This window comes from Talpa occidentalis, unplaced genomic scaffold, assembly GCF_014898055.3.
Source record: "Talpa occidentalis isolate TD23 unplaced genomic scaffold, MPIMG_talOcc4v2.1 talOcc4.13, whole genome shotgun sequence".
NCBI lineage: Eukaryota > Metazoa > Chordata > Mammalia > Eulipotyphla > Talpidae > Talpa > Talpa occidentalis.
In genome coordinates, this window is record NW_023601322.1 from 41,075,218 (window position 1) to 41,087,590 (window position 12,373).

The window sequence follows — 12,373 nt, forward strand, 5'->3', positions numbered from 1 at the left end:
TTGAAACATTTTTAACAATTGGGGTATGTCTGACAATCTGTAGTGGTACATAAATTTATGATGCTTATAGTCTAGACTCTTATGCTAGCTAAAATATATTATTTTCTTGTTAGAAAAGCAATATAGAATCATTTTAAATTTGAAATATAATAGAAAATGTGAGAAATAAAATAATATGTAATTCTATCACATTCAGAGATGACTTGGGGTTATTATTTTGGCATTTTTTCCTTCTGATCTTTTTTCTATTTGTAAATATCAATATATATATTTGTGCTTTTAGAAAAACTTAGTTTCCATACCACATACAGCTTATTCTGGTTCTTTGCTCAATACTGTATGTTGAAGCTTCCCAAGTAGCCTAGGGATTAAGTCTCAGTGCTATCACTGCTATGGCCTGAGTTTGATCCCTGGCCAGCGAGCTAACCCACATACAGGCACAGCAGACCTCACCTGTCTCTTCTGCTGCCCCCTTTAGCAGGGTAATTCAGTAAATCTGCCTATTCTGTCCCTCACTTTGTCTCTGGTGAATCCTCACATCTGGCCTACACCCTAGTTCTTCTACGTAAAAGGTAAGCACTGTATGTTGAGCTTCTTTCTATGTAATTAAATATTCTTCAACAACAATTTAAAATATTGCCTAGTGCTCTCATATATAAATATATATATATGAAATTATTGGATCTTAACATTGAAAAAAATAAGCATTGTAGAGATCTGTGCTCCCTAACATATCTAATTTTCTTAGGACAAGTTCCTGGAAGTAGAATTTATTGAGTATAATGTGTGATTTTTAAAATGTTTTGGATAAAAATTACCCCCCCCCCTTTTTTTAGAGAATTAGATTGAACAATGTATGATTGACATCTTTAAAAAATTTTTGTGATCCTAAAATTAGAACTTCTTAACTTTTCTGCCAAGGCTCCTTTGCTAATTTGTGACTATTTAGAGACCAAATAGCTAGTTACTGGCCTGTCAATACTTGTGTTGTCTATATATGAGATATGACTCTATTTGCCTTTTTCATTCCTTGCTAATTTTGCTTTGTAGTATTATCTCCCTTATGTGAAACTGCCTTTCTAGCACCATTACCTGACTCAACTCAGTTGATAACCATAAAAACAATAAAAATACTATTCATTGGTCTTATAATTAAAGAGGGCTTACCATATATATAATTTTGCAGAAACAAATTCTAGTTTGATGTTTACTATGGAAAAAATACAATACTATAGGAAAGCTTTGTCATTCTGAGAATTTTGCAGTTTTAGATAGGGGGACTATGGTAGAGCACACATTTGAGAAAAGAATTGTTTGAGAGAGTTAGCCATGCAGATGTTTGAGGGAAAACAATAGCATAGAGGAACAACTAATGCAAAGGCCAATGTATTTGAAGAGCAGCAAGGAAGACATTGTGACTGGAAATTATTAAGCAAGAGATGATATCAGAGAAGTAAGGGAATATGGAGTGCTAGATTATGTAGAGATTTGTAGGCCTTTATAAGATCTTTGACTTTTGCTCTGCATGAGATAGCAAGACACTGGAGAGTTTTGAGCAGAGGAGTAAAATGGTCTGACTTGTGTTTTAAAGAATGTCATCATGTGTTAAGAATAGAATTTGGAGAGGCAAGTATAGACATAGGGAATAGGTTAAGAAGTGGTTATAATAACCCCAGGAGGAGATGATGCTCACTTGTTGCAGCATGGTCAGTGTGTAGAGGATAAAAAGAGATTTGAAAAACAGAGAGAGCATGTTTTCCTGGAAGATGTATTGTGGAAGGGGGTAAAAAAAAAAGGAGTCAAGAAGCCCTCTTGGCTTTGTCACTGATAAAATTGAGCTATCAACTGAGATGTGCAAATCATAGGTAGAAATTTGCGGTGAAAACGTCTATTAAATTTCAAACATTAAATTTAATATGCTTGTTATTCAAGTACATGCCTTTTGTAAACAGTTCAACATAGAGCACACAGAGGAACAAGGTCATGAAAAAGTGTATGTATAGCTGTTTCTTCTGTCCTTGGTCTCTATCTTTCACAGAGCTTTTGACTACGCAGAGCGTCCTGGAGTTCAACAACTCTGTGGTCTGCAGGAGTCACTATGTGGAGGGTTCAGGGAAGGATTTGTCATTTTCAGTGGAAAACAAGTGTGAGTTACTAATTATGATGACTGTTCTTTGGTTTGGCATTTGCTGGACCTTCTTTATAGTAAGATACCAAATGCTTAGGAAATAAGGACATTTTAGTTCATCCATGAAACAGATATGAATAGGAACATTTTAAGAAGTACAGTCTCTGAAAAATTGAACTCTTGAGCTCAGCATACTGGAAATGTTTGTAAATAAACAAATGGCATGAAAAACAATTGCATGTATAAATGTGAAAAGAAAAGTCTGAACTCGAGATAAAAATTTGGGAGCTGTTGACATGTCAATTTTTAAAACACATCAGAAAAATGAGTGTCAATAAAGAAGAAAACATCATCAAAGACTTAACTTCAAGATGCTTTGGTATTAGTAAATCTGGGAGAAGAAGAGGAACCAGAAAAGAAAACGGAGAAGTAGCAATTAAGATTGGGAAAAAACATAAAAAACTCTTAGAATTGTTGGAAGAATGTGATATCCTAGAAGTCAAGAGAGTATCTCAGGAAAGAGTGATCAAGCTTTCAAAAGCTGTTATCAAAATGAGGACTGAGAATTGGTTGTTGGATTTAGCAACATGGTGGTCATCTGTGACTTTGATAAGCAGTTTCTGGTGGAAAGCCTTTCTGGCATGGATTTAAGAGCAAAGATGAGGAAAGATTTAGAAACAAATGATAGGCAACCTTTGAGGAATTTTCCTGTAGTGGAATTGAGTAATGCAGTACTAGCTGGTGATAGAAATGGGATCAAGTATTTGTTTTTTTTTTTTTTTTTGCTTGTTTTTTTGACAGTTTGATTAAGATGGAAATGAAAATAGAATGATAAGATTCAGCTAGAAAGGGAGAAGTTTAATTTGTTTTACAGGAAAAAGAGGGGAGAATTGCTGGAGCAATAATCTTGCATGAGTGAAAAAGGATATCACTCATGGAGGAAATGATATAAAGAGCACCACTTTGCTATAGTAAAAAGTGACAAAACCAGATATACGTTGACAGTTGAAAAAAACTTATGTAATAGTAAGTTTATGGTATTTTTATTTCTTTTGTTTCAGGGTAGTAGCCAGCAAAATCATTAGCTGTGCATATGAGGATCAGTGGGAGAGCTGTGGGAGGTTTGAAAAGAAAAAAATGAAATGTCTGTAGCAGAGTGGGAGAGTGAATAGACTAGAATGATTGCCAAGTAGATTTCTAGGCCAGCTTTCTGTTTGTGATTTTTGAAATTAAAATGGGATTAGAATATGGTCTTTTGTTTGTATATAGACATATTCAACAGTCGGGTGCTGATATTGTTAGTTGGAGAGTTGGATTTCACTAGGATTGTGGTTTTCACTATAGTGAGATGGAAGAGTGAAGGCATTGAAGTTGTATATAAGTGACTGGTTAAAGTAGGTAAAGAAAAGCTATCAGTGTAGTGAAGTACAGTAAGGGTAGGATTAGTGGATTATAAATCTTGGTGGGGCTGTAGATTGTTAGAGTTAGGATATTAGACAGAGTGAGCAGGAAAGCTAAGGGAGTGCTTTCAAGAGTATAAGATTCAAAATTGAAATTATAATTACTAATAGTGACAAGGTCTAGTATATGACCCTGAAATGAGTGGCTGAGATAAGATATGAAGGATAGTGTTATTGAAGGAAAGAAGTAGAAATATTGACAAATTGGGCTATAGGAAATATATATGGGCACATAAAAAGATGCTTGTCATCACTAATTATTAGGGAAATACAAAATTTTAGTTGAGGTTTCAACTCAACACCTGTAACACCTCAACACCTGTAACGCCTGTTTTCAAAAAGACAAGAATCTACAGGTGTTGGTGAGGTTGCGAAGCAAAGGGGTTCCTTGTATATTGTGGTTGGCATGTAAATTGGTGCAATCACAATGAAAAACAGTATGGAGGTTCAGTAGCCAAGGTATGGAAACAACCTATGTATCCATCGATGGATGGATGGATATAGAAAATGTACACAATGGAATGCCACACAGCTATAAAAGAGTGTGGTATTACTATTTGTAGCAACATGGATGTGCCTTGAGAACATTATGCTAACTGAAATAAATCAGACAGAGAAGGACAAATAAAACATGATTTATCTCACAGATGGAACATAAAGAAAAAGAGCAAATAGGGCCTCCCCGGTGGCGCAGCGGTTGAGCACTGGGTTGCGAAGCTGCCCGCAGCCTCTGCAGCGCCGGTTCGTTCCCGGCTGCTCCCCGGGCACCGGAGGAGGGTCCCACATGGCACGCAGACCTCTCCTGCTGCCCGCTGCTCCCCTCAGCAGTGTACTTCGGTCCTTCTGCCTGCTCTGCTCCCCACTCTGGCTCTGGTGAATTCTCTCACCCTCCCACGCTTCTGACTGTATCCAGTGCATGTATAAATAAATGAATCTTAAAAAAAAAAAAAAAAAAAAAAAAAAGAAAAAGAGCAAATAAAGCAAAAGCAAACTCTTAGATACAGAAAACAGATTAGCGATTACCAAAGGGAAAGAGAGTTGGGGTAGGGGTGGAATGGGCAAAGGAAGTCCAGTGTATGGTGATGGAAAGTAGACTTGATGGAATAATGATGTAGTGTGTATATATACATCTCAAATTATATTGTTTTGCACTAGAAACTCAAATAATGTTATAAATTAATGTTACCTTATTAAAATTTAAACAATATAGCAATAAAAATTGCTAGATTCTTGACAAGATTTCTTTCCCAAAAGTTGTTGTAAAAATGATCAGTGCATGGATTGAAATAAAAATTTACAATAGATGTAAAACAAGTAATAAAGGCAAATAAATATTTAAAAAATAAAAGAATTACAATAGGAGAATATTAGAGTGATGGTCAGTAAACCAGGAACTAATATTTGGTAGCAATGAGATGTGATGACCTGACAGATTACAAAACCACAATAACATGAAAATCAAAGCTGACAGATTTAGGCTGGGTTTGTAGTGATAGCAGTGGAGTTCACCTATTCTACATTCGGAGCCAGTGGTGTAAAACCAGGGTCACTGGCCTTCACAGGGAAGCTCAGTTTCTCTTAAAACAGGGCTTGATAAAGTATAGCCCACAAACCAAGTCTTGACTTACTTCTTATTAAATGGCTCATGGACTGTAAGGCTTTTTGCATTTTCAAACGATTGATTAAAATGTCAGCTGAGGGCCTCCCCGGTGGCGCAGTGGTTGAGCGCTGGGTTGTGAAGCTGCCCGCGGCCTCTGCGGCGCCGGTTCGATTCCCGGCTGCTCCCCAGCCACCAGAGCAGGGTCACACATGGCGCGCAGACCTCTCCTGCCGCCCGCTGCTCCCTTCAGCAGTGTACTTTGGTCCCTCCGCCTGCTCTGCTCCCTGCTCTGGCTCTGGTGAATTCTCTCACCCTCCCGCGCTTCTGACTATACCCAGTGCATGTATAACCAAAACAAACAAACAAATAAATAAATAAATAAAACATGCCTCTATTAAAAAAAAAAAAATGTCAGCTGAGAAACAGTATTTCATAATGTGAAAATAATAAGCAATTTAGAGTCCAATGTCAGTAAATATTTTTATTGGGACATGGCCATGCTTATAACGTTTATATGTTATCAAAGGCCGCTTTTGTGCTACAACAGCTGAGTTGAGCAGTTATGATAGAAATTATCCATGGTATTGTCCTTTCTTCACACTGCTGCTTAACAAACTATAAATGAATCACAGTGACACAGTTAGAACTCACTAGTGTACTATGTGTATCACCATACCACATTTTATCTCTTACTACCGTTTTATACCCATGGTGTCAAAAAGGGGAAGAAAAGGGCACTCTGAATGTTATCATTTTGGGACACAATAGAGTTTGAGTTGTTTTATCAATTGTCAATTGAAAAACAAGACAAACAACTGAGAGTGATTTTTTTTGACTCTTTTACTGAGGAGTCAATGCTAAATTTGAAGTTACTAAAGAATTACCTTCTGTGTACAGTCTGCGTGGAACTGGTATATGCAAAGACGTTGAGAAAACACTAAGTACAATTTGAATTAGTCTAAGATGTGTTTGAAGTAGAGTCAAAGATGTGTTTGAAGTGGTGGTAATGAAAATTATATATGGTTTAGAAAAAGGCTTAGTTGACAAACTTAAAAAGCTTGTGAAAACATAGATTTTAAAGGTATTTATTGTGTTATGCATCAGCAGGTACTTTGTAGAAAGTAGTTGCGTCTATCATGTGTTCATTGAACTGGTGTGAATGGCAAACATAATTCTCATGGACTTAGCCATCAATTCTGGAAATTTTTGTCAGAAACTGAAACTGAGCATCCCAATTTAATTGTAGCATACAGCAGAGGGTAACCTTTTACTGTTATCTGAGTAGTTTTATGAACTAAATTGTTGTCTACCCTCTGCTTCATTTATTGAAGTCCTAACCCACTGTATGACTGTGTTTGGAGATAAGGCCAATACGCAATTCAGGTTGAAAGAGATCCTAAGGGTACCATTCTGATAAAGATAGGATTAGTGATAGGATTAAAGTCCTGTTCCTCCCAAGAAGCCAGGAAGAAAGACCATACCAGAAACCAAACATGCCTGCCCTTTATCTGGGAATTCCAGCCTCTAGAACTGAGGAAGTGAATGGCTGTTGTTCAAGCTATGTAGTCTGTGGTATTTTGTATGGCAGTATGAGTAGACTAGGACAAAGACTATTATGAAGGTTTTTTCTAACAAGAAGAGCCATTTTCAACTCTCATTGTGAAATTGTGCGAACATTGTGGTGTTCCATGGGGGTAAGGAGTGGGCAACTACCTGACTGCAGACCTGTCTCCCCACCATGCTTGCTGTGACCAGGCAAGTCCTGCCAGTGCCCCTGCCAGAGAGCTAGCAGCCACAAGGGCTACTCTTAATAACTGGTTTAACAGACTTTGAAAATTAATTTTTGCTTCAGATTTAATGTTTCTTAATGAATTCAACTTCAAATTTAAAAAAATAAAAGGAAAAACATTTTCCTTTTTATGCAAAACTTAATTTTTTGACAACTAATGTTTGAATTATAAGTAATATCAAACTGCTTACTATACTTCCTGTGCTGTTAGGAATTAAAACAGGAAGCAAGAACTCCATTCCCACACAAATTTGCAGCAGATATATTTTCTGAGCTCGAACTACAAACTTTGTAGCCTGTTTATGACTCTGAGCCTCCTATAACCAAAGCCAGGGATTCTTTCTCATCTTCACAGTCTGTTAAATAACACATTATCCTGGTTCAGTACTTTTAAACTCTTTATCTGGAGTATTACAATATTTTTAAAATTATCTCCTGCCTCCAGTCTAACCCTTATTGAGTTCATCTTTTACATATTCCCCAGAGTAGTTTAGCTGAAATGTAACTTTTGCTTATCTGCCTTATTGCCTTTCATGACTTCCAATATGTGGTAGTATTCAAATTGTGCTTCTCAATTCCATATGAATCCTACAGGCTTCTCAAAGGCTCCATTATGGAAGAATAAAGGTAGATGAGGGTCCAACCCCTCTCCAACACTCCTTATCACCAATACCCTCATGGAGCAAAGTACTTTTATCCATTTTACCTATTGAGCTGTTTTAAATTTACTGTGAAAAGGATTTTTGATGATTAAATAATTTGTAATTTCTGACCGACAGTTCATCTGTGCTATGACTTACTTACATTGCCCATTGTCTGTCTTACTCTCTTTTCCACGCTAGACTGACCTTTTTCTTCATTTTAGACTACTTTCAGCAAGTATCATCTCTAGAAAGAAAACTCTGTATGCTTTTAGCCACCTTCCTCCCTTGGGTTAGGTGTCCTCCTTAGTACTTTAAAAACTTGTGCTAATCTCCCTTATTGTGTTTTTTTTAATTTTTTTTTTTTTTTTTACTCTTTCGTTTCCTTGTTTGAACTCCTTAAAAGCAATTACTGTTTTAAAGTTATCTTTATGATCTACAGTGAGATCCTGCAAAGTAGATATTTGTGTAGCAGATTATTGTTTACATCTCTCTGATAATTCCTGCAGTAGTAGATACATAGCCAAAAAATGAATGTACTTATGTTACACCTCTGTGAAAATTTGCTCTCTGTTACATGTTTTTATTGCTCTTAATGTATGCCAACACTTGAGTTTAAATGTACATTTTAAAAGAAAGACAAAAGTATTATATGCAGCTTTTATTAGAAACTAGAACTAAAAGTTTAATAGCTGTTCTGTATTTTGTACAACTCTGAAATGTGAGGCTTTTCCATGTAATCTCATGCCAATGTTGACCCATGTGGATTAAAATAGCCCTATTTTAATCTATGACCAAATTAGGAATTAGAATATCTATCCAGTGAGGGTTTGTAAATTATTGTAGTTTGTAGCATGACAGTTTTATATAAATAATTGTAGTGATTCCCACTGTGTATTTTAAGTTGAAAAATCTAGGTTTAATTAGTGAAATTTTGTGACTTAAGTATATAATTCATGTTTGCCTTTTGATATGTTTATACCTTTTTAAAAGATCTTCGAAATTGAATTTATAAAAAGAAAATTTTATTTCATTAATCTAAAATACCAACCAATGATCCCTAAATTCAAATTTGATGTGCACTTAAAATAACAGAACTAATTAATTATCCACAGTGCGTGTGTAGTATAGCATAGCATTTGTTTTGTAAAACATTCTATTAAGTCCGACTTCAGTGAAAACATTTTAAAAGCTATAGTGAATTCATTCCAGAATATACTTAAAGCAATTCTTAGTCCATTAGCCATTTCTCTATTTTATGACGTTGCATACTTATATATTAATAATGATTTCTTTGTTTTCATTGTGTCTCAAAAACTTGAATGTAAAATAAGTTGTTTCAGTGATTTAATATTATAAACTTTTCTTTTCATACAGATAAAGACACAATAAATAAAATTAGAGATTTACGAATGAAAGCTGAAGATTATGAAGTAGTGAAGGTGATTGGTAGAGGTGCATTTGGAGAAGTTCAATTGGTAGGTTATTTTAATGAGATTAAAAATCTTTTTGAAATTAAAAAATCCATTTGTGTGTTTGACATATTTTTAGGGAGAGTATCATATTTATAAAATTGTTACTTTAAATTGCTTGAGACATTGTTTTCTAAGGATGTGAAAGCCTAGAGCCAAATGGCAGTAATACGGCATATTTTACTCAGACGTCCATAGGGAGAAAAGTTATTTCAAATAGCACAAATCTTTATTGTGAACAGACTGTCTGAAATGTTATGTCATAGTAAGTTTTATAAGTAGGAAGCAACATACAAAGCAGGGAGTGAAAGTTAAGATTTTTTTCCCTAATGTTGTTTACTTCTGGCTATTAAAGCCTTGTTATTACCAATTTTGGATAATTAATTGTAAGAGAAAAAAATAAAAATAGCTTGAGCAATAATGCAGAATTATTTAACAAGGTCTTAAAATCATTTAGTAAATTTTTTTTTGGAAATTCGTGCTTTCAGTGTTAATGAAAGGTTCATTATTTTCTGTTTTCAATTTTAAAGGTAAGGCATAAATCCACCAGGAAGGTATATGCTATGAAACTTCTCAGCAAATTTGAAATGATTAAGAGATCCGATTCTGCTTTTTTCTGGGAAGAAAGGGACATCATGGCTTTTGCTAATAGTCCTTGGGTTGTTCAGGTATGATTTGCTACCATTTCGTTATTGCTGTACTTGTTTGTAATTAAATATATTTGAGATCTTACCTTGTTTTTTAGGACAGTAATAGCAATTACTAATAGGCCATTACTTTTTAAATCATAAAATTGTACTGAATCATCTCTAGCAGGAAAATAAGGTCAAAGCAAAATTATTCATGTTTCTATAGAATTTAAATATTAAAAAGTCAATCTGCTCTGATTTTAGAAGTCATTTGATTATACTCTAGGTAGATACTTTTATTTAATAGTTGAAGTTTAATTTTTTCCCAAATATGAAATCTTTATTTTGTCTTTCTCATTTTTTAGAGAGGAAGGAATGGGAGAAATTAAGGGAAAAGTGAGTTAGTTTTGCCTTCAAATATTGTATGGGCTGTAAGTTTTTCAGTGAAAAAAAAAATACACTAGAAGTCGGTAGTTAAGTCCTAGTGTTGACTGCCAGAGGCCTATGAAACAGTGGCCCAGTTCTTTACCTTCTCTGAGCCTGTTTCCTTCCTCATAAATGTTAAAGTTGGCTTAAATTAGTCAATTGTAGAGATACTTCAGGTGAAGTCTTGGAACTTGGGTTGAAGGAATTTGGGTAGGTATAATTCTAGGTTTTCTATTTCTGCTTCAACTAGAACAACTCCTTGTGTTTTGTTTTTTCAAATCTGTTTTAGATATTGGAGTCTTTATGTAAGAATTTGTATGGAGACGTAAAGTCCTTTGTTTAAAAAAAAGGAAAAACTATTGTTAGACTATTTCTAAATTTCTAGCATGTATTTTGTGATTTACTTATAGTTTATAATGAAGATTATTCTAAGTAAGTGTACTAATAGTTCAGATAAAAAAGATACAGAAAATTTACAGCTATGTATTGCATAATAAGACTTTATACTTAAAATGTCAGCTCTGTTTTTGTCAACTGTGTAGGCCAGGGTTTCTCAGGCTCATTACTATTAGCTTTTAGGATCGGATAGTCTTTTGTTGTCAGAGGCTATCCTGTGCATTATAGAATATTCAGTAATATCCCTGACTTCTGTCCAAGTGATGTTAGTAGCAGCTGTCCCTACCCCACATACTAGTTAAATAACCAAAAATGTGTTTAGATTCAGATATTATTGAATGTTTTCTTTGTATAGGTAGAGGGTGGGACTGGGAATCACAATTAATTACTTATATAGATAATATTCAGTGTTCTGTAGAGTAAAAGACACAGTTGTTATTTTTAGGGTTAAACTTGCAATTTAGGTACTTGAAGCTACATTTTCTTGTAACTAGGGTAGAATGCTGACATCATTTATTTATAGTGCCCAAATTATAAATTGTACAGTTCAATCTAGGATAGTCATGAGATGATACTTGAATTTGTAATCCTTCTCCAAAATACATTTTTAATTAAAATAGCTAAATGTATAATTAAAAGCATTGAACTCTGTTGGAAAAAATGAAACGTGAAAGGAAAATTCTAAGATGTCTTTCAAGATATCTAGGTAAATTAGTTATTTTCTTCAGGGCTTATTTTAGTTCTAATTTTTTTCAGTTTAATTAAAATGTCATTTTGTAAAGTTGCTTGTCTTTTAACTTCAACCTTAGTCCCATATATTTATCCCTGGTGTTCTTGCCAACTTCATAATCAATGGACTTGACTCCTTTTGCTTTGCCTCTGACTGCTAACCTTTTCCGGCTTTGTTGACTGTATTGCTCCTCCTCCTGACTGCTATTGTTTTTTGAGAATCTTTTGTACTAAGTTCTTTCAATATTTGCTAATCTTTGAAACTAATCTTAGGTTCTTTAAGCTGAAAAGTAGTTAATTCTTACTAAAGATTAAAATTAAAATTAAAGATTAATATTGTGGGGACTACACCCGAGAGGAGAAAGCATACATTATACAAAAAGAATGATGTAAAATATACATAAAATTAAATTTAAAAAGTAAAATTAAAGATTAATAAATGTTAATTTTTGTTTTGTCATTTTATTCATTAAACATTTATTAAACATTTGCTAATTGCCAGTTTTCCAGATGCTAATTGAGCAGAAGTTATGAAAGTCAAGAAGACATCTTTACATTTTAAAGGGATTGTAGTTAGGTTGCAAAAACTTAGGCAGGTTAAGTAAATTGCCCAGTCACACAGCAAATAAGGGACCCCTGAAACTGTACTCCAATATTAGACTTCTTGAGAATTGTGGTGTTGATATACATTGAAAAATAAAATGCACTATTGCACGTTTAAATTAGAACTACATTATGTCTTTGCTTAGGAGACTTGTATATTCTTTTTTTTTTTAATTTTTTTTTAAAGTTTTTTTTTTTATTTTTATTTATTTATACAAGCACTGGGTACAGTCAGAAGCGAGGGAGGGTGAGAGAATTCACCAGAGCCAGAGCGGGGAGCAGAGCAGGCAGAAGGACCGGAGTACACTGCTGTGGGGAGCAGCGGGCGGCAGGAGAGGTCTGCGTGTCATGTGGGACCCTCCTCCGGTGGCTGGGGAGCAGCCGGGCATTGAACCAGCTCTGCAGAGGCTGCTGGCAGCTTTGCAACCCAGCGCTCAACCGCTGTGCCACCGGGGAGGCCCAAGACTTGTATATTCTTTATTGAAATTATTGTAATTAAA

At 34.8% G+C, this 12,373-nt stretch overlaps 1 protein-coding gene across 2 annotated transcripts in view; it reads left to right on the forward strand.

The window, feature by feature from the left end:
• Nucleotides 1–12,373, forward strand: part of ROCK1 (Rho associated coiled-coil containing protein kinase 1) — a 129,766-nt gene that overhangs the window by 40,451 nt on the left and 76,942 nt on the right. Inside the window, exons 2-4 of one of the 2 annotated variants that reach the window (XM_037508755.2) lie at nt 2,039–2,146; nt 8,996–9,096; nt 9,621–9,758. In XM_037508755.2, coding sequence (XP_037364652.2) covers nt 9,031–9,096; nt 9,621–9,758 — 204 coding nt within the window. In that variant the 5' untranslated portion in view covers nt 2,039–2,146; nt 8,996–9,030. The remainder of the gene's footprint in view (nt 1–2,038; nt 2,147–8,995; nt 9,097–9,620; nt 9,759–12,373) is intronic. The other variant, XM_037508756.2, reaches the window with a different exon arrangement.